The sequence below is a fragment of the Corticium candelabrum genome, chromosome 3 (assembly GCF_963422355.1).
Source record: "Corticium candelabrum chromosome 3, ooCorCand1.1, whole genome shotgun sequence".
Classification (NCBI taxonomy): Eukaryota; Metazoa; Porifera; class Homoscleromorpha; order Homosclerophorida; family Plakinidae; genus Corticium; species Corticium candelabrum.
In genome coordinates this window covers 7,944,147-7,969,336 of record NC_085087.1, presented here as the reverse complement: position 1 = coordinate 7,969,336, position 25,190 = coordinate 7,944,147, and the positions used below count along the sequence as shown (strand labels likewise).

At 40.6% G+C, this 25,190-nt stretch overlaps 3 protein-coding genes and 1 long non-coding RNA gene across 7 annotated transcripts; 2 read left to right on the top strand and 2 right to left on the bottom strand.

Annotated features, from left to right (window-relative positions):
* Positions 1-1,149: 1,149 nt before the first annotated feature.
* On the bottom strand, positions 1,150-3,476 carry LOC134177164 (uncharacterized). Of its 3 annotated transcripts, none has more exons than XM_062643911.1 (7): positions 3,380-3,476; positions 2,990-3,060; positions 2,625-2,927; positions 2,264-2,560; positions 1,864-2,199; positions 1,495-1,803; positions 1,150-1,430 (listed from the first exon to the last, which is right to left on the bottom strand). In XM_062643911.1, the coding sequence occupies exons 2-7, from the start codon at positions 3,045-3,047 to the stop codon at positions 1,237-1,239; spliced, it is 1,497 nt and encodes a 498-aa protein (XP_062499895.1). In that variant the 5' UTR covers positions 3,048-3,060; positions 3,380-3,476; the 3' UTR covers positions 1,150-1,236. The 3 variants fall into 3 exon arrangements, with proteins under 3 accessions (XP_062499895.1, XP_062499896.1, XP_062499897.1); XM_062643912.1 differs by having other exon boundaries at positions 1,864-2,196; XM_062643913.1 differs by lacking the exon at positions 2,990-3,060 and having other exon boundaries at positions 2,625-2,989.
* Positions 3,477-5,093: 1,617 nt separating this feature from the next.
* On the top strand, positions 5,094-22,284 carry LOC134177764 (protein ZGRF1-like). The gene is made up of 38 exons (XM_062644541.1): positions 5,094-5,105; positions 5,166-5,246; positions 5,595-5,654; positions 7,136-7,306; positions 8,399-9,632; positions 10,462-10,548; positions 10,804-10,872; positions 10,940-10,983; positions 11,348-11,395; positions 11,453-11,557; positions 11,627-11,658; positions 11,937-11,973; positions 12,027-12,120; positions 12,176-12,322; positions 13,153-13,270; positions 13,352-13,457; positions 15,038-15,082; positions 15,410-15,494; positions 15,554-15,644; positions 15,707-15,772; positions 15,828-15,905; positions 17,976-18,059; positions 18,114-18,162; positions 18,225-18,302; positions 18,461-18,522; positions 18,582-18,621; positions 18,725-18,808; positions 19,839-19,868; positions 19,928-19,965; positions 20,028-20,088; positions 20,155-20,241; positions 20,351-20,414; positions 20,657-20,717; positions 21,232-21,283; positions 21,347-21,441; positions 21,570-21,602; positions 21,669-21,745; positions 21,875-22,284. Exons 1-38 carry the CDS (start codon positions 5,094-5,096, stop codon positions 22,153-22,155), a joined length of 4,086 nt encoding a protein of 1,361 aa, XP_062500525.1. The 3' UTR covers positions 22,156-22,284.
* Positions 22,285-22,309: 25 nt separating this feature from the next.
* On the bottom strand, positions 22,310-22,815 carry LOC134176970 (uncharacterized). Of its 2 annotated transcripts, none has more exons than XR_009969409.1 (3): positions 22,676-22,815; positions 22,567-22,621; positions 22,310-22,502 (listed from the first exon to the last, which is right to left on the bottom strand). It is a non-coding gene; the product is annotated as an uncharacterized LOC134176970 (long non-coding RNA). The 2 variants fall into 2 exon arrangements; XR_009969408.1 differs by having other exon boundaries at positions 22,687-22,815.
* A 904-nt stretch (positions 22,816-23,719) lies between these two features.
* LOC134176983 (uncharacterized) lies at positions 23,720-24,710 on the top strand. Its single transcript, XM_062643683.1, has 3 exons — positions 23,720-23,844; positions 24,188-24,361; positions 24,424-24,710. Exons 1-3 carry the CDS (start codon positions 23,728-23,730, stop codon positions 24,487-24,489), a joined length of 357 nt encoding a protein of 118 aa, XP_062499667.1. The 5' UTR covers positions 23,720-23,727; the 3' UTR covers positions 24,490-24,710.
* Positions 24,711-25,190: the final 480 nt, after the last annotated feature.

The following is a 25,190-nucleotide window of genomic DNA, read 5'->3' as shown; positions in this document are numbered from 1 at the left end:
GGACAGACACTACAGTACAGATATGAACCTGGTAGGCATTACATATCTTTCTGTATTTTTCTTCATGTCCCTTCAATTCTGTATCAGACGAGAAAGAACTGGTGCACTGAGGACGTTGGCAAAGAACGTAGCCAAACTCATAACGACCATGCAGACAGAGTACAGCTAGTTGTGTTCAGAATGGAAAATGTAGACGCTACGCAAACATGCATCAATGTATCCGTGTACCAACCTTAGCGATTAGCTACTAATCTGTTACGGAAACGACACACAATTGTTCGCGCTGAAAAGTGGTAACGCGTGTATGTTATGCACGTGGTCTTAGGGAACGCAAGCATGTAGCGCCAATGAACGGGTGCAATCAAGTTTGCGGGGGCGTCTAGCGCTACGTACACGTGTACCTCACAGAATTGTTTCAATGAATTAGCCTTCTGTGACAGATAGTGAGTGGGAGTTGATGCAGTCAACTTTCGTTGATTATGGTCCATGCAGTAAACAACAAAACTATATATCTTGTGTGAGTTGATTGGCCCTACTGGAGATATAAATAGTATTCACTAGTGTGTACAGGCGCGTACCGTGGCATGGGCTAAATGGGCTATAGCCCCCCCAGTTTTTGTGGGCGTTTCCCATTTTGTCAGGTGAAAACTAGCGTTACGTAGCTTTTTGTAAGAGTTCTGTGCAAGAGGAAACCGCAGGATGATTTTTCAGTAAATAGGTGCTTGTTTAGTCTGCTCCATACTGTATATATGTATACGAGTAAACGTAATACTTTGTGGTCTGCATTGTTGCTACTAATACAATTTTTGTCAAAGGGGCGTGTCAGTGTTCGGGTATTTCAGCCCCCCCAATTCCAATGGCCACGGTACGCCCCTGGTGTGTAGACTAAGACACAGCATTTTGCTTTACAGTGCAGTACAACTTACAAGCCAGCATGTGCAAGCAAGTCTACATGACTAGCATTTGAGGCACAAGAATTAAGCTACTGCGAGGGGCTGACTGAAAACCAATGACAGTTTGTTTATTTTTACTTGTTTAGTTACTTTTAATTGCTTCTGTAGTGCTCTGATTCTGACGCAGTGTTAAGTTGAGTGATTGATGATCCTGCTAGACGGCCACTCTACTTATAACAAGTGCAACTGCCCAGGCTCTATTTTGAACCAATTTAATAATAAAGATAAATAGATATATACCGCAGATAGACAGGTAGTAGACAACAGTTGACTGCTATGTTAATTAACTTGAACTACCAGTCATATACTGATTGTTCTGCTTTCGATGGAGGTAGTAGAAGAATATCCCAGCCATGATTATGATTGTTACAAGAATGCTGCACACCATTGCCAGAATGAGTACAATAGTTGAAATGTTGTGGGTGTCGGGTTTCCTCGTTTGTGTAGGCGAAAGCACATCTTGAGTTGGCTTCAAATCTGTGTGCATTAGAGAAAGGTTAGATCAATAGTGGAAACAAAAACGTCATGCAGCATATTGTACCAGAATGATGATCATCATGTCCACAGATATCTTGCAAATAGACAATCGTTTCATTTTGTCCACACACTTTGGCAACCTTCGGACATTTGAATGCACACTGTGTCAAGTCGTCAGACTTTTGTTGGCACTGGAATTCCAAAGTGATTACTCCTGAATGAGTGACCCTAGTTGAAGACAACTGAGTGCATAAGTGTGATGTAATGTTGGGAGTGTAAAAGCGAGGAACACAAAGCTGTCGAGTGTTGTGTCCGTTCCTGAATAGTAACGTACTTGAGTCTTCATCTATGGCTAACCTATCTTCCAGCCATGCTGTACAACAAACATTTGATTTTAGATTGTTATCAACATGTAGTGGAGATCGAGTCTTACTTGATGAATGGCTGGGCTTTGTCGTGTATCTAACACTTTGGCTGGAGAGGCTGCATGCAACTGTATTACAGGCGATGACCATGATGTTGAATGTAGTACAAGGAGGAAGACCAACAAGTGTAGCCTCTTTCACATCCTTCACTACTCTTTCTTTCCATTCTTGTTTCGGGTCTCCCATGATTTGGTAGCTGACGATGAACTTGTCAGGTGGTCTGTTGTGTGTGTAATCGTCTGCTTGTCGAACAGTTGTCCATCTTAGAAAAAGTCGACAATCGGTATCACTTTGTGTCGAAATGGCCTTGACTGTGAGATTGGAAGGAATTCCAGGAGGTTCTGCTAATGCACAAACATCCACCATGACACTACAACAGTCTGCCAAGTGGTATGAATACTGTTATACCTTGTATGGTAAGCTCGACCTGTGGGCTCATTTTTCGTGTTGCGTATTTATTACTGACTGCAAGTCTGTAGGTGCCCTGGTCTGTGTAACTAAGACTATTAATACTCAGTTTGACTGTCCACTGCCGTTTCTGTGTAAAATCGAGTTGTTCAGCTGATTCCCATAATGGATTCACCCCAAACTCCCACATTGCAAGCCATCGCACGTTGTTTCCAGACACTGTGGCCGAGATGGTGACATTGCTGCCCACTGCCACTGTCATCTTCCTTGTAGTGAGCAAAGTTATCACAGGCACATCTAAAGACATTTCAGATAAGAGCACAAGTTGCAATTGCATGATGGAATGTGATGATGCACAAACCGAAGACTATGACTCTAATGGAGTTACTACAGTGGTCCACCTGTTGGACGTTGATGCAGCAGCTGTAATTTCCTTCTATAGATCGAATGTGTAATATGTTCTTATTAGTAATTCTCATGTTTTCGTGATCAAGTGTTGTAGCGTCCAGCAACGTGGAGCCGTGATAGAACTTGGGAACGACTTGGGAACTTGAGCTGACCTTGCTCGTGTTGCATACCATCCTGGTGGCTCCTTGACCAACCAACATATATGCAACGCCATTCTCCGCACTAGAGGATTCCAAAGTGACACCAGAACTGATACCTTGAACACAATTTCCGGCACGCGTCAAGTGAAAATATAGAACTCATTGGGATGTCACTCACCTATTAGTGCAGAATGTGAAATGCAGAGGACAAACAAAGTGGTGACAATGAAGGACATCTTGTTGTTATATCTTAGTACAATACAACAAACATGAAAAACAAGTTACAGCCGGAAATATAGCTAGAACAAACAACACAAAGGTTTTGGTTTGTGTAATGCCTGGTTCACAATATATTGACGCCAACGTCGACGCTGAAATAGAAATGAATCCTATTCCAGCGTCGACGTCGGCGTCAACATCAAAGGATGCCGCCGACGTCGAGGCAAAAGTTTGACGAGCGTCGGCGTCATATCGTCAACCAGGCTTACGAGCAGCGAATGCATTGATCAGCGGAGTCTCATAGCATACAATCACGTCACTTTGTTTCGAAGTCAAGGGTGTCAAGTACCTGTGGAACTGATGATTTCCAGCTTCTCGTCAACGTCGATCTCTATTCCCTCGAACTTCCACGTTCTCCCTTGCGTTTAGCACGCCGTTCAACGATGGTCTGCGACCGACCACAGCTTGGATATTTACATTACACTTGTAAGATCGAAATGGGGAATCCCCTACTTCGATGGACCGCCTACTTGTGGCGAGTGATATCACAAGTTGCGTCAGTGTTTATAGATCTAAAGAAAAGAGAGACCAAGAGTAAGGCTGACGAGGCGGCATCATAGGTCGACGTCAACGGAATTCGAATGCGCTGATTGAACGTCACAACAGAGGATCCAAGCAATGTGTTTTCTAGACATCTGCGGTGGGTGATGTCATAGGCACGACACACAAGTATGCATGGATTGTATTACTTTTGGATGCACACACAGGCCAATAGTTTCCTCTTGCGTCATGGCATGCAGGGAGTTTGGATCTAATTGCATGTTCTAACAGTTACTATGATTTCAGTTTGCTGTAAATTGTGTGTAGCAACAACGGGTCTACTATAAGGAATCCTTGTCATAGCAGGGGATGGCTTCAGTTTGCTAGACTCGAGCCAGTCTCTCCCCGCATTCGTCATTCCCCGGATTGTCAATCCTCTGGTTTCAGACCGCCTTCTTCCGGTGCAATTAACTTTGATCATACTTTCTAACAGACAGGATTACATAAACGGATCCCGGGTCCGTTTAGTGGTCGCTGCTTGTATCGTAATATCGTGATTTGTTAGTAAGTGGTATTCAATTCTTCTACAGCTATAATTAATAAACTATAGCTAGAGACGTCTAGATTATTTCTATAAACTTCCTACATGTACAGGCTGTCAGAGCTACGAAACATACCTGCTCTTTCACGATTTCTCAACGACTGACCTCCGGGAAACAAAATAGGCAATTAGCTACAACTACCTAGATAATCTGCATGTCATTATGTGACCATGGAACCGTATTCACGGCGAGGATTGACAATCCGGGGAATGACGAAGGCGGGGAGAGACTGGCTCGAGTCTATCAGTTTGCTGTAAATTGTGTGTGGCAACGGGTCTGTATCTATGGAAACTTGTTATAGCAGTGTACTTGCACGTGACCAGTAGGTGATGGTGCTATGCCAATATATGTCAGAAAGTTTACAGTTGTATACCTACAATATGTGTCAAAGAAAATACTGACCACTAGAGACCGAGAAGCTCACCTGACGAGTGCAAATCTACTATATACGGGCTGTTGTTGACTATATCCGGGATACCAACTAAAATTTAGTTAAACCGGACATGACGTACAGGATATGGTTTGGTCTAGCCAGTTTCTTCTACTACTGTTGCAATAACGTCATGCATTTGCTAGGTAACTAGTGTCAGCTAGTCACAGCTGACAGAGTCTAGCTAAAGCAAGTTTCTCTAGTAGATTTCATATACTTTAAATTAATTAGACTTTTAGTAAATTATAATACCTTGCACAACTTTGTCTCTAGCTAGAGCTCGATCGGTACAGTTAATTAATCTTGTTATTAATTAATGCCTCATGATCAACAGGGCTTGTAACTACCAATAGCTACTATTGCATACGGGCATTTCTAAGTATACGGGGCATATTCTTTTATACGGGAGAAGGCTGGCAGACTGGCGGTCAATTCTGAGTTTCATTTCATGATTTGGCAGCGTGTACGTGTACCTGCCACGGTTTACCGCCATGGATTTCGTGGTATGTTGTTACCATCAATGGCCTTATCTGTTAGACAAGCGATTGTCTGCGGTTCCCTAGGTGTTGTACACTCACCAGAAAGTGAAGAAGCACAAAACATGGCAGGACGGTCGTCTTGTTATCGATTCCTTCGGAAACATGGTACGACATTACGTGTGAAGTCTATGGCGAGCTTAAAGTTGCCGAAACGAGCGCTTGTGTTGCGATTTCGCGAGTGTCTTTCGCTCTGTCAGTTGCGTCTTCTCATAGAGTTCGAATTTCGATTGTTTGTTACTTGTTTTACGTTAGAATAGTTTCGTAAAGGTTTTGTTGTAGGTTTTTTTGCATTGATGTCTACACACACATACACACACACACACACACACACACACACACACACACACACACACACACGCACGCACACACACACACACACACACAGGAATGAAATGAGAGCAATTCTCAGAAAGTTTTAACGGGAAGATAGACTGAATAAACTGTTTTGTTTAGGCAACTTTGTATGACGATTCTGGAAAGAAACTGGAACGTTTCCCTATCAGGAGAACACAGGTATGACAGCAGTATGTACAGATATTGTAGAATGTCCACTAGCCATGCAGCCAGTCTAACATTTCCTTCTCAGTTTGTATAAAAGTTGGCAGAGCAATTTTTGAATGTCATACATTTGGTGCATTTTTGGTACTTATTGTCTTGATTTGTTTCAATGTGTCAGACGTTACATGCTGACTATCTGTTGACACTGAAATTTAATTGGACACATCAATAGTTGACACACTATCAGAGCATGAAATAACGGTTGGCTTTTTTATTTTTTAACAACAATGAATTGTTAAACCACAATACCACCCCTAAGGTAATCATGATCAATACAGTGCAACAGAACAAGAGCAAACAAGCCAAATTTACACACACACACACACACACACACACACACACACACACACACACACACACACACACACACACCTAAAATCCTAAATGTCAGGAGCTGCCTCTCAGAGGTCATGCCCCCCAGCTGTTAAGCTGGGCCCTGTGCGCTACTCAGGGAACTCTGGGCCTGCGCTAGCAAACTCCTGGAGCCGGGCCAGGCACTCGCAGGAGCACCAACTTGTGAAGCCAACTGTGGTGTGAGCACCCGAAGTCTCACCAGGACCCCAGTGGCTGATGTCACGTCACAGCCGATGGCCGCTTAGGACCCCAGTCAATGACCAGGTACTCATTTATACTCCTGAGTCGAGAGAAGCAAATGTGTGTTAGTTTCTTGCTTAAGGAAATTATGCCATAGCCCGCCATCACTGTGACTTGAACTTGCGACCCTTCAAGGTCCCAGATGTAAACACTCCATAAGATGACTCTCTAACCAACTGAGCTATCGCACCACACACACACACACACACACACACACACACACACACACACACACACACATTGTTTAGTAACTTTACATTTGATAGCAATAACTACAGTAGTGAGTATGATGCAAGCCAACAAATAGAGAAATCGAACTAACTGTTGATATCAATAATTACAAAAAATTTTGAAATCAAATAAGAATGAATCCCTAAATTTAAAATGTCGGGTCAACCTCTTTTGCTAGAGCATGATGTCCGACCAAAAACTTTTCCATAAATTCCGCTCTGGTGAGTACTACGTATGTACAATGCTAAATATAGGACTACAACAACACTAGCTGCTTACTACAATTAGATCTTGTCGGCTGCTTCTGTCAGTTGTGTGGACTTTAAGTCGCTCATTGATCCCCTACCATGCATTCATGCAATAATAACTGCCTTGACCAATCATGTAGGTATGTCCAATCAAAGCAAAATTGTCGTCAGTCATGAACACCAGTTGTTCGGTCAATAAAGTTTTATTCCACTCTGTACTTAATTGATTGAGTTAGAGGAGAGCACCGAAGCAAGTCGACACTCAATTATAAAGCTGTTGATTAGATTCACAGCTTAATTTATTAGTTTATCGTTTGCTTGTCATCGTGGTGACATGTTTGTGACAGTTTGTTGTTTATTTAGGTTGCCATTGGAGTTGACTTGGAATGTGATCGATATCTAATGACTGTTGAGTCAATCGGAGAGGAGCATGTGGTCGAACGAGTGGCATCTGGTGCTGATGAGTTACGTGCATCTACGGGTGGCAGACAATACGAAGCAGCTCCGAACTCGACAACATGTCGTATTAGCAAAGTGAGATTATTTGATCTTTGGTGTGACGTGTCTGTTTGTTGTTTGTCAGTAGTTTGGTTTTAGTTTAGTTTTTACTGTCGCTGCAGTTGTGCTGTCTGTTTGTTTGTTTTGTTTGTTTGTCTGTTTATGTATCTGTTTGTCTGTTTTGTGTTTGTTTGTTATCTGTTCTGTTTGTTTATTTGTTTGTTTGTTTATCTGTTTGTTTTTGTCTGTTTTGTGTTTGTTTGTTACCTGTTTTGTTTGTTTGTTTATCTGTTTGTTTGCTTGTTTGTATATCTGTTTGTTTGTTTATTTGTTTGTCCGTTTTTTGTTTGTTTGTCTGTTTGTTTTTGTCTGTTTTGTGTTTGTTTGTTATCTGTTTTGTTGTTTGTTTGTTTATCTGTTTGTTTGCTTGTTTGTTTATCTGTTTGTTTGTCGGTTTGTTGTTTGTTTATCTGTTGGTTTGTTGTTTGTTTATCTGTTTGTTTGCTTGTTTGTTTATCTGTTTGTCTGTCGGTTTGTTGTTTGTTTACCTGTTTGTCTGTCGGTTTGTTGTTTGTTTATCTGTTTGTTTTTTATTTGTTTGACTGTTTTGTGTTTGTTTGTCTGTTTGTCTGTTTGTTTATCTGTTTGTCTGTTTGTGTTGTTGGTTTGTGCATCTGTCTGTCTGTTTTGTTTGTTTGTTTATCTGTCTCTCTGTTTCTTATCTGTTTATCTGTCTGTTGTTTTTTATTTATCTGTCTATTTTGTTTGTTTGTTTGTTTTTATTTGTCTATCTGTTTTGTTTGTCTGTTTTTGTCTGTTCATTTTGTTTGTTTATCTGTTTTTTGTCTGCCTCTTTGTTTGTTTGTGTATCTGTCTGTCTGTTTTGTTTGTTTGTTTGTTTATTTGTTTGCCTGTTTGTTTATCTTTTTGTCTGTATTGTTGTTTGTTTGTTTGTCTGTCTGTCTGTTTTGTTTGTTTGTTTGCTTATCTGTCTGTCTGTTTGATTGTGTTTCTGTCTGGTTGTTTGTCTATCTGTTTGTTTGTTTATCAGTTTGTCTGCATCTGAATGTGCTATTCGGTGTCACTGTTTACTGACATCTTTACTTCAATCATAATATTCTAAACTAGAAAACATTTAATTGCCCTAGAAGGGCATCTCATCTATCTCCAACTCATCTCTCTAACTCACTACCTCATGAATCTCACAACCAAACATTGAGAGACGAACACTACGCTACTACCATATTAGATCCCACTATGGATTCCAAGTTAGTCGAACACGTCAACAAGAGAATCTCAAATTGGAGCAAATCGAGTAAAAACAACGTTCAACCTAAATGTCATTCAGACTCACGTTTATGTTTATTAACCAGCCAATCCAGTGAATCTAAATTTTGTTTATCAAGTCACACAGATCGAAATTCGTGTTTTAGTCAAGTTAGTGAGGATCGTGATTTCTCTGTTGCTAAGAGTGACTCGTCTGACTTTACATTGTCTCACATGACTTCAGATCAGGATGATAAGGATTTTTCTTTGCAACTGTCGTCTCATTCTGCATCGAAACGAGACTCTAACTCGATTATCTCTTTGCTTGGAATGAGTGACAGAGAGAAGACTCGATTGCAGTCAATAGATAACGATCCAAGTATGCAACAGAAGTCTGTAGATATCAATTGCCTACCTACATACCAAACCGACATTTTTACTGCACCCGATCGGGTATATACGTCGCCCAGCGACGATCGGGATTCTTCAAATGCCTCGTTGTGGGATGGAAGTCGCAACATCAAAATGAGTAGCACCGAATGTGTAGAATCCGGTCGTAACTTTGAGGTGTCAATAGATGAGTCTGCTCACTCTGTGAGTGCAGACTGTTTCTCTCTTGGTAAACTTGAGTTATTCTCAGCGGCCGATTGGTCGGTTGATTTCGAGTCGGATGAGAGAGATTCACTTGTTCCTTGCTGGTCTGCTACGTCTGAGCAGTTGAACGTTGACTTTTCGCCTCCTCAACGACTTCCGGATTCTTTTCCACGTGGCAGTTACACATTGCCTTGTTCAGCTAAAATGGGACTGGCACATAGGAAACCCGTTGGTTTATTAGCAAAAGTACGACATCCGGATGATTGTCATTCAGGAATTCGTACGTTTGTGTCGCATAATCTGTTGAACGTTCGTGAATTGTCGTGCAGTTTGGGAGGCAACGAGGCTGATGTGTATGGTGAACATCCTATGAGTGGTGGATTACACTTTCCATCGGCTGTCGAGTGTCAAAATGTTGGATCAGTGACAAGACAAGTGACTATACCAATTACGTTTGGTGATGTTGTCGAGTATAAGCGAGTATTTATTGCAGCGTTGCAAGGTCAGTCATTATGGTGTCTGTTAAGAGTATCCACTGTTGACTAACAGGGAGGTACTGTGCCACAAGTCTGGTGTGTGTGTGTGTGTGTGTGTGTGTGTGTGTGTGTGTGTGTGTGTGTGTGTGTGTGTGTGTGTGTGTGTGTGGTGCGATAGCTCAGTTGGTTAGAAAGTCATCTTATAGAGTGTTTACATCCGGGACCTTAAAGGATCACAAGTTCAAGTCACAGTGATGGCGAGCTATGGCATAATTTCCTTAAGCAAGAAACTAACACACATTTGCTTTTCTCGACTCAGGAGTATAAATGAGTACCTGGTCATTGACTGGGGTCCTAAGCGGGCATCGGCTGTGATGTGACATCAGCCACTAGGGTCCTGCTGAGACTTCGGGTGCTCACACCACAGTTGGCTTCACAAGTCGGTGCTCCTGCGAGTGCCTGGCCCGGCTTCAGGAGTTTGCTAGCGCAGGCCCAGAGTTCCCTGAGTAGTGCACAGGGCCCAGCTTAACGGCTGGGGGGGGGCGTGACCTCTGAGAGGCGGCTCCTGACATTTAGGATTTAGGATTTTTTAGGTGTGTGTGTGTGTGTGTGTGTGTGTGTGTGTGTGTGTGTGTGTGTGTGTGTGTGTGTGTGTGTGTGTGTGTGTGTGTGTGTGTGTGTGTGTGTGTGAACATGTATGACATGCATTTACTCTATCCTGCATCTTCAGACTGTCAGACTGCATGCCTCTTTGTTTAGTTAATTATGCTTCAATGCATAGGTAAGCTTCAAACACGAGGATACTACTTGTATGAACGAAGATAAACAATGTGATTGTGTGTGCTACTGTTGCAGAGTATCTCAATGCCATTCTGACTCGTGTGGCTCACTCTTACCACTCAGCTAGAAAACAAGCAGACTTAACGTCTCACATCACTGGAGGTTTGGCAACAAACAATTTTTACAACAAAGTCCATTAATCAATTAGTATGTTTTAAACTTTACATACTATTATCAATAACAAATTTATTAGTTATGTTCAGAGTTAACTATTGGGTTGTAGGTAAGCACTTGCATTGAATACTTTGTGTTGGAGTTTTAGTTCTAGTTGTATGGCAGTGATTGAACACTCATGTGTTGATGTTTGGTGAACATTTGGTGCTTTGAGGTGTTAGAAAAGTCTGTCTTGCTTTGTAGCTGAAGTGTCTGTCGCTGGTGAAGGTTCCGGTCTCGTTTTCTCATCTGCGTCTCCGTCTTGTAGTCACGGTATTTACTTTGTTATGCAGCTGATTTATTGTGGTGACTTGTACTGATGAAAGGTATTGGTCACTAGGAATGGCGAAATTGAAAACTGTCAAGAAAGACGGTCCGAATAAGGTATTGTGGAGTGAGAGGGTGGGATTAATCATTGATGTCGACACATACACACTAACCATACACGCACACACACATGTCCACACACACACACACACACACACACACACACACACACGCACACACGCACACACACACACACACGTGCGCACACACTGACACACACACACACACACACACACACACACACACACACACACAGGGTGGTCAAGCAAGCAGACTGACTAATGATATGATGTGACATGGATACTGGTTAGTACAAAAAATATTTATTTCTGCCTGATGTTAATAGTTACAGCACCAGCCAGTTAATTAAGTGACGTGTATCGATGTCTATTCATGGTGTCAGTTCGTGTATGTTGTGTAGGGCAGATTGTTTTATGGCTGTCCATTAACAGGGACTAACAGATGCCAGGTTGGTATATACATTCAGGAGTATTTTGCTGCAACTAAAATGAATTCACTTTTGCAGTTTTTCAAGTGGGCAAATCAGGTTGCATCTACTTCCGCATGTAGTGCTACTCCAAGTGTCGTACTTCAAACCGATGACAGCATTGAGACGTATTTTAGAAATAAGGTTGAGAGGACTACGTGAATTGAGAAATCGTTGGAGGTTGTGATATGCTAGTTGAACTGGTTTATTTAGGGTGTGGATTTCTACTGTGGAAATGAAATAAGGTACACACACACACACACACACACACACACACACACACACACACACACACACACACACACACACACACACACACACACACACACACACACACACACACACACACACACACAGCTTACACACAAACAGCAACTGACACACAAGCTGACACACAAACTGACACACACACACACACACACACACACACACACACACACACACACACACACACACACACACACACACACACTTGTACATGGATACCGAACTACACTGCTTTCAGTCGTGATATTTTTATCAGAAAAGTGTCAAAGAAAGTCAAACAGACGTTTCAAAAAGTCAGACACAAACGTTTATGTTGAAGCAATTCTTCCAACAACTTCTATATTAGCATCGTCGCCACCAACGTGACATCATCGTTGCCACCAAGAAATCTCTTTATTTGAAGTTGCGGAAGAAGCAAGGATCCTCGTGTTATTCAAAAGGTTCTTGTGTAGTCACATATGTGACTGACGTTTGTCACATGGTTGTCCTCTTCAGGAGATGTGTATGTAATATCTAAGGACTTTGAGTTTGCTCCTGGGCGATGTTTTTTAGCCAGGAGTTCTTTCTTTGGCGTATCGTCTACAGGAGATGTCGAGATTTCACCCATGAGTGGATATTCTCAATCCAACTGGCCATCAGGATGTAATCCGGTTGACTAATTATTATAGCAGTTTGGTACTTTGATGACAAACAATGCACTAAGATTACTCGTATTGACATTAGCCGATTAGAGATCGACAGTAAGACAGTCTGTCAGACAGACAGACAGACAGGTTGTTTTGTTGATCATAAACTTTAAAGATAAGCAAGAAAATTTTCAAAAGTAAACAAATCCACATCAGTCATTACTCTGTTTATCAATTCAGACCTAATGGATTAAACTGAATAGCTCAATCTACAGGCAGACAGGTAGCTGAACAGACACACATACAGAACACATACAGAAAGACAGGCAGACAGAATTGACAGACAGACAGACAGTTAGCTGAACAGACACACATACAGAAAGACAGACAGACAGATTTTAGCTTAGTTTAGTTGATGAACACTACTAGTAGTTGGATGGTACATAGTACTCTTCATTGCAAAATGTATCATAGATAAAAGTTCAAATATATGTGATCGACATAGACAGACAGAATTGACAGGCAGACAGACAGACAGAACGACAGGTAGCTGAACAGACACACACGTACACAGAAAAACAGACAGACAAACAAACAGACAGATTATAACTGACAGACATACAGACAAACAGACAGACTACGACCACTTTGGTCGTTTATCTTGGACTCTTAGTGATATAGCCTTTTCTGTATTTGCATTGATACTGTCGACCTCTTACTGTTACTGACATTGATGCTTATTAGTCAAACTACACGAGGTTCGAGTCCTTGGTGTGGCCACTAAATAACTTATTGTGTACAGCATATGCAGACAGCAGAACTTATTTGTGTTGTATGTTTGTGTAGCAAACGTTCATGCCATACTCGTCTGCAATGCTCACAGTGAGTTGGCATACATCGATATGCTAAAAGGCTTGTCCACATCGTCTCATTCCGTTCCCATTCTTCCACACCTTTTGAGCGCGTGAGTATGATGTCGTATCGTTTGATGGGTTGAGTTTGTTGGAATGTTATGAGTTAGTGTTTTGCACCTGTTGGTCTGTAGTTGTCCATCTCAATGTGAGAGTCGCAGTGTTGGTGGAAAGTTGTTTAGAGCGCCTTTTCAGAGGCAGTCGTCTGGTTTCCCGTTGTTAGTCTCTCAAGACGAAATGGTAACGAGTTGCTTGGTTGTTGATACTGTAGTTTAGAAGACTGAAAAGGTGATTACAGAATACGTGACATGCTTGATTGGGCCACGTCAACACACAAGACTAGCAGATCAACGGACAGACAGACAGACACAAAGGCAGATAGATGATGGACAGACAGACAGATAGATGATGGACAGACACAGAGACAGACAGACACACAGACAGATAGATGATGGACAGACACACAGACAGATAAATGAAGGACAAACAGATAGATCATAAACAAACAGCTAGATGACGGGCAGACAGACACACAGACAGATAGATGATGGACAGACAGATGGATAGATGACGGACAGACAGACAGACAGACATACAAACAGACAGATGGATAATGGACAGACAGACAGATAGATAACGGACAGACAGATGGATAATGGACAGACAGACAGATAGATAACGGACAGACAGACAGATAGATAACGGACAGACAGACAGACAGACAGACAGATGGATGATAGACAGACAGACAGACAGACAGATAGATGACGGACAGACAGACAGACGGACACAGCGTTCTAGCCAGAATTTTTTGCCAACCGTCAATATGACGTCATCAAATATAATGACGTCAATTAATGACATCATCAAATGTTTGATGTTGACATATATGGTAATGACATCATTCTATCACTTTATTAGAGTCAGAATGGCAGCATGTATATAGTTACTGCATGATTGGTAGACGATTCAATATAATTGCCACTCAGATATGGTTGACTAAACCTCATTGAACTTAATTAACATAACACAGACAGACTGACAGGTAATACAATAGATTATTACAATGACAAATTGACTTAATTAATCAAAACTGGAGTTGTGAACTGACCTAAAAGAGTAAGGGTCTACAAAACATGAGCGTGATTGAAGATAAACGGTAATTAGTAGAACACCTGCTGCAACCATACTCTCACTAGCACCTCTTGTGTGAAAGGTCAACAGGAATTTACCTCAAACCAACAAGGAGACCATGTACTCCCTAGGATTACTGTAACGATGTGTCTGACATGAGAATATGTGTTGTTCTGTAGCAACTTTGTGAGACCATCAAGACCGCTAATGTCTTTCGATCCGTGATGGATCTTGTAGGAAAACATTCCACACTATGTTTGCTAAGGCTTTCCAATTCTGTTCCCAACAGTCAATAAATGCTGTTTTCCCCCTCCAGTCCCTTCCCTCTCCCAACGGTCATTTTGACGGGACTGGCGAGAACACTGAGACATACAAACAGACAGATAGATGATGAACAGACACAGAGACAGACAGACAGACAAATGATGAACAGACACACAGATAGATGATGGACAGACAGATAGACAGACAAACAGACAGATAGATGTCGGACAGACACAGAGACAGACAGACCTACCTACAGACAGATAGATGATGGGCAAACAGGCAGACAGACAGATAGATGATGCACAGACAAACAGAAAGAGATAGATGACAGACAGACTGACGGGCAGCAGTTGTTCTAACTCAGGAAACGTGTGGTACATAAATGTCCGCTGCAACAAGCCGGTGTTTCTATTCTGTAGCAGCAATTGGCCGAGAGTATGATCGATGAGTACCAGTTGAATAAGGTAAGTGTGTTGTTCTTATTGCAGACGTACGTTGACCTACGAATGTGCATGAAAACACTCGATTAACAGACAAGCTCCTTGCACACGTCAAGTGCCATCGTTTGCTTCTTTGCAACAGTTGCCAGGCTGCCTTACTGTGCACGATAATGTGGCCAACAATGTTGATGGTAATCTGTCTCCCATTCTCATTCTACCACCAGTAGTACACTGTAGTATTCACTTTCTTACTGCCACGTTTGCATTCACATCTTGTGTTTTGTAGTGTGTAGTGTATGTAACCTTGTGGTGGTACACTTTTCATTAATTTTTTTTGTCTATGATTTACAGGATCAGCAAGCAGTGCTGTTGAAGTGCACACAAATGGTTTGTCCTTCATCCGATGAAATGGCCGTCAATATTCAGCTTGTTCATGGTCGTAGCATTCGTCGAAAATTGTAATTATTTGTAGTAATTTTTGTGTTGCTTGTGTAGGTGTGTTTGGTGCTGGAAAGAGTTTTCTTATAGCCGTAATTGTCATTTTTCTTGTTCAACTGTTTGAACTCGATGCGAGCATTTCATCGAGGTCGTTCAATGCGTATGTCATGCTTGTCACACCATCTGAAATATTGGATACTCTACCTGTAGATCAAGGTCTATGTCCTTACTTATTGCATCGACAACTAACGTTGCTGTCGATCGCATTTTATTGAAGTAAGACACTCGTATGTATCGCTGTTTGTCACACTTATATCTGTATGTCTATTAGTCTGCTGGACATGGGATTTGAAGAATTTATCCGAGTGGGTAGTGCGAAGAAGATATCAAAGTCTATATTGCCGTACAGGTATGACAGCATAACATATGTTGTATTGATAGAATGTTTGAATGACATGCTGCTGCTTATGTTCTGGGTCGTTACATTCTTGGATGATATATTATGGCCGATATCAATGTTTTTGATGTTGTAGTTTATTACGACTTGCGTAGTGCAGTGGAGCGAGGTTGTAATGTTTTCAGAGGTGTCTGGCTGGCTGTCTGTCTGTCTGTCTGGCTGTCTGGCTGTCTGTCTGTCTGTCTGGCTGGCTGTCTGTTTGTGTCTTTCTGTCATCTGTTGTGTGTGTCTGTTTGTCTGTCTGTCTATTTGTCTGTCTGTTGTCGTTCTGTTTGTGTCTGTCTGTCTGTCATGTGTGTGTGCCTGTCTATCTGTTGTCTGTCTGTCAATACATATGTTTATATTTCTTATACAAGACACTATTACAGTCTACACTAAGAATCAGCAAGTTGTAAGAGAACTAGGACCCAAGAGGTCCCTAAGTACGACTAAGAGTCAAACAGTTGACAGTAAGCTAACAGTGTTACTAATGGTACCAACATCGCAATTGAGAATCACGTCCTCCATTAGTTCTTGAACTCGTCCTGTCTGCACTCAGTTGTCCATGTTGCTGTTGATGAGAGCTGGTTGAGATATTTTTGGGCCTCTTGCTCCCATTGACTAAAGTGCTCCATCACCAGAGGAATGAAATTCAGTGTGGTTCCACAAGGACGTACCTTTTTCGCGTATTTGTCATTTTCAGCATTTCTCTTCGAGTTGCTGCTGTCCCATCTTCTAGGGCTGCCTTTGGAAGAGTGTGTCTGTTGTGCGTGTGTGTCTGTCTGTCTGTCTGTCTGTCTGTCTGTCTGTCTGTCTGTTTGTCTATCTGTCGTCTGTTTGTCTGTCTGTCTGTCTGTAAACACAATATCTCTCGAATAGATTAACATATCAACAATTGAACATGAACTTTTCAGAATATGGAGGTCATACCTAAATCTCTAATAAAGTTTAAGAAATGATCAGCCCTTTGAACATACCCCTGAAAAAGAGATTAGCAATTAATTGACACACGGGTTGTGTGATGCCATTACAGCTAGAGAATTATTTAATTAAATTATATTTTCCTATTGTTTTGAGACTTCAAGCTATATACACGGTTTGTGACCAGTGTGTAGGAGATTTGGAAGCTAAATGCCATCGACTGTGGGTAAGCAGGATATAAGTTGAAATTTGTGGGTCCAGGAGAGCCGACAAACAAGTCAGAGTGTGGCATTCGAGAGTTACTCGGTCGTAACGGTTTATTGCTTTCTCATTATTTATTTATTTATAACCGCTCTATGGACGGATACTACAGACAAACACCACTATAACTACAAACAACATCTAGATGTTCGGCTATCATTCGCAAGTTGTATTGCTGCAGTTTCACAGACAGTTAGTTGTTCATGTAATTTAGTGTAATAGCTCGGCTGAAACTTTGACCTTATCACTAAACTCAATTCTAAAACTTTGTAAATCTGTCTAGCTAAAGTCTTTGTTGAGATGGGTATAGGTAGAGAGTAGACTTCTTGGCAATGGACTTCAGCAGTTCAAGACTATAGCCTGGTTCACAATATTGACACTGACGCTCAGCTGAGCGTCAACATCAACGACACCGTCTTGACGCAGGCGGCATCCTTGATGTTGACACTGATGCCAATGCTGGAATAGGATTCATTTGTATTCCAGTGTCAGCATCAGCGTCAATGTCGGCGTTAGCGTTAATATTGTGAACCAGGCTTATGTCTTGACCAGACTCCATATGACTCAACAACCAAAGGATAGAACAAGCAACCATAAGATGAAACATTGGAGTCGTGGTGTTCATCGTTCTCCAATTTCCCAGCTTGAGCTGCCGCACCAGCCTTTACAGCTGCATTGATGACATGAGGAAGAAACTGAATTTCGCACTGAGATCAAATAGGCAGCCTTTCTTTCCGTTTATTTATTTATTTATTTATTTATTTATTTATTTATTTATTCATTCATTATTTATCAAATTCGTTTGCTGTTGCATATTTGTTGATGTGGATCTCAATATGACTACTGATATTATGTGTGTAGCGTTCACAGTAAAGATGCTGAAGACCTCGAGCTACGAGACTTACAGAACATGCTGAAAACGGATCTCTCGTCTGCTGATCGAGCGTGAGAACGATCGTCAATCGTGTCGGTATACGAGAACAGCTTGTTGTTGTGTAGGAACGTGAGGAAGTCGATCGACCGACTAAAACGGGGTGAAAACCTGAAGGTCGACTTGCATACACTTGTATGTGTGTAGATGCATGTGATCACTCTCTATGATGTTTACAGCGTCTATCTGCTGTTCGAGTAGTCGGTGCAACGTGTGCAGCGTGTCTGTTCAGCATCTTGGACAGCATGCAGTTTCCTGTGCGTTTATTGTGTGTGTGTGTGTGTGTGTGTGTGTGTGTGTGTGTGTGTGTGTGTGTGTGTGTGTGTGTGCGTGTGTGTGTGTGTGTGTGTGTGTGTGTGTGTGTGTGTGTGTGTGTGTGTTACACTTCATATGCATTCTAACTGCTCACATTTAGATCATCATGTTGGATGAAAGCAGTCAGATGTTGGAGCCGGGGTCTCTACTCCCGATCACGAGGTCAGAGTCACGAAACAGTTGTGATGATAGTCGATGATGAGTTGCCGTTGTGGATGTAGATTTGCTTGCAAAAAGCTCCTTCTTGTCGGAGATCCAAAGGTTAGCGTGTCGGATGTCTCGTGTGTGTGTGTGTGTGTGTGTGTGTGTGTGTGTGTGTGTGTGTACATACTCATGACTTTCTGATCGTTAATTGTGTTGACAGCAATTGAGTCCTCCTCTGTCTGGAATAGCACAGGAGAACAAATGCGGTCTAGAGCAGACTTTATTCGATCGTTTAGTGAAAATGGTAAGCAACACTTGACCACAACACAATCTCATCATACAATCCCATTTCATGCACATACTAGCATCAGATGGTTGAATGTCGGTAGACGATTTTGTACGTTATTTGGGCATTTTGAGTGTTCTGAAACACATCGATTGTAAAGTCAGGTTTAGGTTTGGACGGTTGGATAGCGGGGCGCAGCATGACATCGATTCTCTAATATAGTGACAAGACCTTGTACTGTCTTACTCTAGCATAAGATCTTACAGACTCATGACATGGTACATTGTCCATAGCTTGCATGGTAGGCAGAAGTAATCATAGTTTAATTTGTTATTATAATTTTTAAAAATTTTAAATTGTTATTTTTTATTTTTAAATCATCTATTTTATATTTTATTTTTTGTATTTCCAATATAATTTTTTATTTTTTGTTTGAATTTTTAATTTTTTATAATTGTTTATTTTTAATTTTTTATATTATATTTTTGTCAATTTTTAAATTTTTAAATTTGTTTATATTTCTAAATTTTTAAATTTTTTAAATTTTTTAAAAATAATTATTTGTTTTTTATCTTTTACATAATCAATTTAATTTTTATTTTTGTTTATAATTTTTAATTTTTAAATTTTGTATTTTTATTTTTACATTATATTTTGTAAATTTTTTAATTTTAAAATTTTTAATATTTTTATTTTTAAATTTTTTAATTTTCATTTAAAATTTTTTAGTTATTTTTATTCTTTTATTTTCAATTTTATTTTTATTTAAAATTCTTTAATTTTTAATTTTTTAATTTTGTATATATTTTTTATCTTTTATATTTTTAAATTATAAAAATTATTTAAAATTTTTTTTATTAATTTTTATATTTTTAATTTAATTTTAAATTTCTTATTTTTTTAATTTTATTTTTAATTTTTAATTTTTTATATTTTTTATTTTTCTATTTTCAATTTTCTTATTTTTATTTTTAGTTTTTTGTATTTTTATTTTCAAAAAAATTAATATTTTCATTTTTTTCTCATACTTTCTTGTGTTTGTTCATAGGGAATTCAACCAACTGTCCTTCACACTCAGGCAAGTTACCCTACCCATCGATTATGTCATACATTTTCTTCACATCTTTTGTCATGTAGTATCGTTGCCATCCCACTATCAGTGCAATCTCAAGCAGGTGAGTGCAATAGACACCAGACGTCATGTCATCTGTAGCCATGTGAGTCATTGTGCATGCAGTCTCTTTTACGACGACACGCTGATCAATGGAGTCTCAGAGGCAGATCGAGCACCAATCGTTGTACGTGTTTTTGGCACTGATTGATATCTGGTCGGTCGTTTTTATGCTTTTCTCGATTATTCGTAGAGCGGTTTTCCCACCTTGTGCTTTTACAGCGTTTCAAAGGGTAGAGAGATGAGTAACAGTGATGGAAGCTATTACAATGAGAAAGAGGTTTGGATTTAATTATTTGTTAACATATAATAATAATTAATTAATTAATCTATTTCTGATTACTCGTGTCATCGAGTGGATTTGTGGTGTCGGTTGGTTGTGTGTGCAGGCAGAGTTTGTTGTGACGTTGATAATGGAGTTGCTACGCGCAGGAGCCAGTGGAGCGGAAATCGGTAGAGTGGTAATGTGCATGCGGACGTGTAGTCTGTTCACACACACACACACACACACACACACACACACACACACACACACACACACACACACACACACACACCACACGCACACACACCACACACACACACACACACACACACACACACACACACACACACACACACACACACACACACACACACACACACACACACACACTGCCACCATCAGTAATGCGAGCGTACAAAATTTCTTCCAGGTGTTATTACCCTCTACAAGTCTCAACTGCGTCACATCCAGTCACGTCTTGACTCAGCAAGGTATGTATATCGACCAAACAAATAGTAATTTTTTAATTTTTTAGTTTTATTTATTTATTTTTTGTAATTTTTTAAATAAATTATTACAGTCTTTTTTATAATTTTTTTATAATAATTTTTTATATTTATAATTTTTTATAATTTATAATTTATTTTTTATTATAATTTTTTATTTAATTTTTATATTTATAATTTTTTATAATTTATAATTTATTTTTATTATAATTTTTTATATTTATAAATTTTTATAATTAATTATTTATTTTATTATAATTTTTATAATTATTTTATTTTTTATTATAATTTTTATAATTATTTTATTTTTTATTATTTATTATAATTTTATAATAATTTTTAGAATTTTTTATTGATTTTAATATTTTAAATTTTAAATTTTTTTTATTTTTATAATTTTTTATTGTTTTTTATTTTGCATACATATTGACAAAATGCCAGCCTAGAACGAATAAGCAAGTTTTGTGACCACTGGTGACCCAACTTCCACTGTATTTAGAACACAACAAGAATCGACCAAACAGACAGACCGTGATTGGAAACGCATTCAGGTACCATTCACTCTTGTCGGTACACCAGCACTTACTATCACTAAAAATGTCATCGGCTTTCAGGTGTCTACTGTAGATGCATTCCAAGGTGGTGAACGTGAAATCATCATTCTTTCTTGTGTGAGGACCGAACACATCGGCTTCATCGATTGTGACAGGTAGACAGAGCTTGAACTGTTTGTGTCAACAAGTATGCATCGCATTTTGTGATGTATTGTTCTTTGTTAATATCAATTGGTAGAATTTATTGCTCCGTTTGATGTGTGTTGTTGTGTATGTGTTGTAGGAGAATGAATGTGGCTCTGACAAGATCCAAGAGGTGGGTGGTGTGGTGTTGTTGATTTGATGTGTGACGATGTGTGTAGTGTGGAGGTGTGTGTCGTAGGCATCTTTTCATAGTGGGAAATCAGAGGATTCTGTGCGATAATAAGATATGGTTTAGAGTCATTCGACACTGCGAAGGTGTGTGTGTGTGTGTGTGTGTGTGTGTGTGTGTGTGTGTGTGTGTGTGTGTGTGTGTGTGTGTGTGTGTGTGTATGTAGGTTTGTGTACATGCGCATGCATACATTGGTCATTATCCTACAATTACAGCTCATCCAAATGGCATCCAGTCTGCAGAAGCATTCACAAAACACTTGGCTGTCGAAGCAAAGAGAAATCAGACAGACGTATCAGACCAGTTGTCACCAAAGCGGAGGAAAACTAAACACCCCACAATGAAGATTTCGTCTTACACGAACTCTAGCTGTGAAAACACACCCGCAGAACCATTGAGTGAAGGGTTAGTTGATGACTTCTTTAGTGATGATGATGATGACTTCATGCCAAAGTGTAGCAGTAGCTGTTTGGAACAACCTAATTTTACTGTTTAGTTTGTCTCACTTGTACATGCTCATTGAATGTGTATGTATATACACTGAAATGATAACATATTTAAGTACAATTAGAGAGCACTTAAGAGGTGACCCATAGTACAACTAGAGTTGGTTGTACGTCACGTGACCGGTAGGTGTTATAGTGATATATTTGACCAGAACACACACACACACACACACACACACACACACACACACACACACACACACACACGTACACACACACGTACACGCATCAGCATTCACCAAATACACTCTATAGCCTCAGCTGTACCAGAAGTCAAGAAACCGGACAGATAGTCTGCTCAACTCCAAATCAGCACACACATCGTGCACTTCCAGCTCTATGAGGGGCCCAAAACAATTAAACTCAATTACAGTAAACAACTCAAAGCAAACTGTACCTACAATCTAGTATCGTGAAAAAGGACCTTGACACGCCAGATTGCACCTACAAAAGAAACTAACACGCAAACATCAAAAACAAAATTTAATTAATTAAGTTAAGTCAACACACCGGTACAGTACCATGCAGTTGCACCGCTCTCCTCTCACGTGTCCTGCAACTGTTTCAGGGATGGCCAAATGCGGTTCCCGGGGCCGCATGCCCCTGACCTGTTAGTTGAGTAAACGAGAATTTTTAGTTATTTTGGCTCTGTCTGCGCTGTCTGAGGACTCCGAGGTCAACGCATGCGTACACGCGATTGGCCAACCATTACACTTCCGTGTGTCAGTGAGACTGCCAGTTGATTATTAATTAAACTTTTAATTAAATAAATAAATTTTATTTATTACTCATATCTTGATTACCTTGCCGCTAGGTAATAGTTACTTATTTATCCTCTTTCACAGTAATTGACGCGGAAAGCTCTTTCACAGTCCATCTTAACGCGCGCAGGCTAGAAGTTAGACTGCGCGCGTTAAGAGGGACTGTAAAGGAGGTAAATAGTCTGTTCAACTGCACAATTTTATGAAACAGAAGGCTAGTTTAAGTAATATATTATATGTATTTATTTAAGGTTTCGGATAAGAAGTCTGTAAGAAGGCGTGACTCCAGACAACCTAGAGCTTGTGCTAGTGTAGACTACATGCAGTCACGTTGCACCCCATGCCCGGCAAATTTTTGATACCATCACATATGGGAGTTTACTTTCTCAAGTAGAATGACACTTGTTTGCCACTTGAGAACGGGGCCACGATTTAAAGAAAATGAAAAAGTATGTGCGGTACCGCCACGCCTACGCAAACTTCAATACTAGAGCTACAGTCTTCAAAAGATAGGTCAGAGAAAGCGAGTCCGCAGTAGAATAGCTCCTTTGTACATAACCTATCACCACAGAAAAAATCAGTCAACCGGGTTCTTCTGTATCCGTCATCGCGAATTTTCCTGTTTCTTGTTCTCCTATACGTGTCTCTCGCAGACAGATTACATCTGCTATAAGACTACTGTATACATATACTTTCAACCTGGTGGTGGCTAGAGTCTTGGCCACCCCTGCTGTTTCCGGTGAACGTGAAGAAAGTCACACGCGCTCACGCCACTCACGCAACCGTGAAAGAGACCGCTTGATGTGCCGTGATAGACCGCGACGCGCGCCACTAGCCGACAGTTCGTTCTTCCAAGCCGAGCAGAGCAGCACGTGGCGGGCACAAGTCAAACGCTTAGAAAATCAGGTCACGATGAAGGTACGTGCACACTACACGGTCGACTAGATGTGTGGCGCAAGACCTGAATTCGTATCTGAGCTGTTGCAGTGGAGAGAAGGGAGAGGCGCACTTGCAGGGTTAGGGTGCGGTCACGTTTACTCGCTCAATTTTCGTAGTAAGACTCGCGTTTCGTACAAAAACGCATGCTAGGAACACGGTCTTCATGCTCTACTCGTTCACGCAACAAAAAGAAACGATCTGGACATCTCTGCAAGGAAACCGACCAACTCGATACCGCAAAAGCAGCCCCAGACTGTCTACACATGCATTCATTGCCTACTACTGTCGACTAGTCTATCTCAGTTGGAATGTTATCTTGCAGGAACTATTTCTTGTTGTCTCTGCACTTCTTCTGGTGTCGACCATCGATGCCCAAACGAGTCAATCTGGAGACATTACGACGGCAGCTGTAGTAAAGCAACAGACCAACACAAGCAACGCGACGACAGCACAGCAACCAACACAGCTGCCAAATACTCCGGCATCAGACGCTTCGGTAAGTAAGTTCACGTTTAGAGATGCGAATCTCGACTGTAAAAAACGATGTGTTGGGTCTAGGCACTGGGACGCTCCATCATGCTGTCGATTTTCCTCGGATTTGTCGCTTTTTTGATGAATCAATGAAAAAAACTGTTGACTATTCTCTATTGGCGAGATAGCGTTGTGTCGTGTTGGGTTGACTGTATGCCTAGAGAGTCATTTGTGTTGGACATAAACTAAAAGGTGCAAATGCACGCAAATGAACGTGACTATTCTCTATTGACGAGATAGCGAGTGTTGTGTTAGCTACTGACTGCCTAGTCGTTCGTGCTAGACCCAAAATAAAAAAGTTGAGTTACATTAAACGCGTCCTTGATCGCAACTTCGGAAATCTGGTCGCAAGCTAGGAGTTCTGCATGGTCGCTGCTAGTTGAATGCGTAAGTGACATCATGCAGACCTTTCTGTCACAGTTTACATGCGTTTAATACCGCGAGATGTATGACTGTTAGCTCTAGTTTTGATTTGAAGTACAAAGGAGATTGGTTTCATACTTTTGTTTTTTCTACCGATATGAAGTCAAGTGGTGACGGCAGTCTCATGAATATTCACGTGACCGGCCAAGTTATGAAATAAGTTTGTCGCAAGTCGAGGGATGTAACCCTAAAAACTGCAAATAAATGCAAACGTGAAGCAAGCACATGTACACAATGGAAATAGAGTGTTAACAGACTGTTCTCTTCCCGTCCTATTGTTAGTTGCACGACTGAAAGGGTCGCCGTTAATTAATTGAGCGTGCGATGGATGGGCAGACGGAAGGCAGCGTGACGGTTTTGGCTGCGAGTCT

Bases quoted from the DNA above. Each gene is read 5' to 3' on its own strand.
- LOC134177164 (XM_062643911.1), bottom strand. From the start codon at position 3,047: ATGTCCTTCATTGTCACCACTTTGTTTGTCCTCTGCATTTCACATTCT. The intron at 2,928-2,989 runs GTGAGTGACATC...ATTGTGTTCAAG, and splicing joins TTCACATTCTGCACTAATAG to GTATCAGTTCTGGTGTCACT. The intron at 2,200-2,263 runs GTATAACAGTAT...TTTGTGCATTAG, and splicing joins GGTCGAGCTTACCATACAAG to CAGAACCTCCTGGAATTCCT.
- LOC134177764 (XM_062644541.1), top strand. The intron at 13,271-13,351 runs GTGAGTATGATG...GTTGGTCTGTAG, and splicing joins CTTCCACACCTTTTGAGCGC to TTGTCCATCTCAATGTGAGA. The intron at 15,645-15,706 runs GTCGTTCAATGC...CTCTACCTGTAG, and splicing joins GATGCGAGCATTTCATCGAG to ATCAAGGTCTATGTCCTTAC.
- LOC134176983 (XM_062643683.1), top strand. From the start codon at position 23,728: ATGTGCCGTGATAGACCGCGACGCGCGCCACTAGCCGACAGTTCGTTC. The intron at 23,845-24,187 runs GTACGTGCACAC...GTTATCTTGCAG, and splicing joins AAAATCAGGTCACGATGAAG to GAACTATTTCTTGTTGTCTC. The intron at 24,362-24,423 runs GTAAGTAAGTTC...TGTTGGGTCTAG, and splicing joins CTCCGGCATCAGACGCTTCG to GCACTGGGACGCTCCATCAT.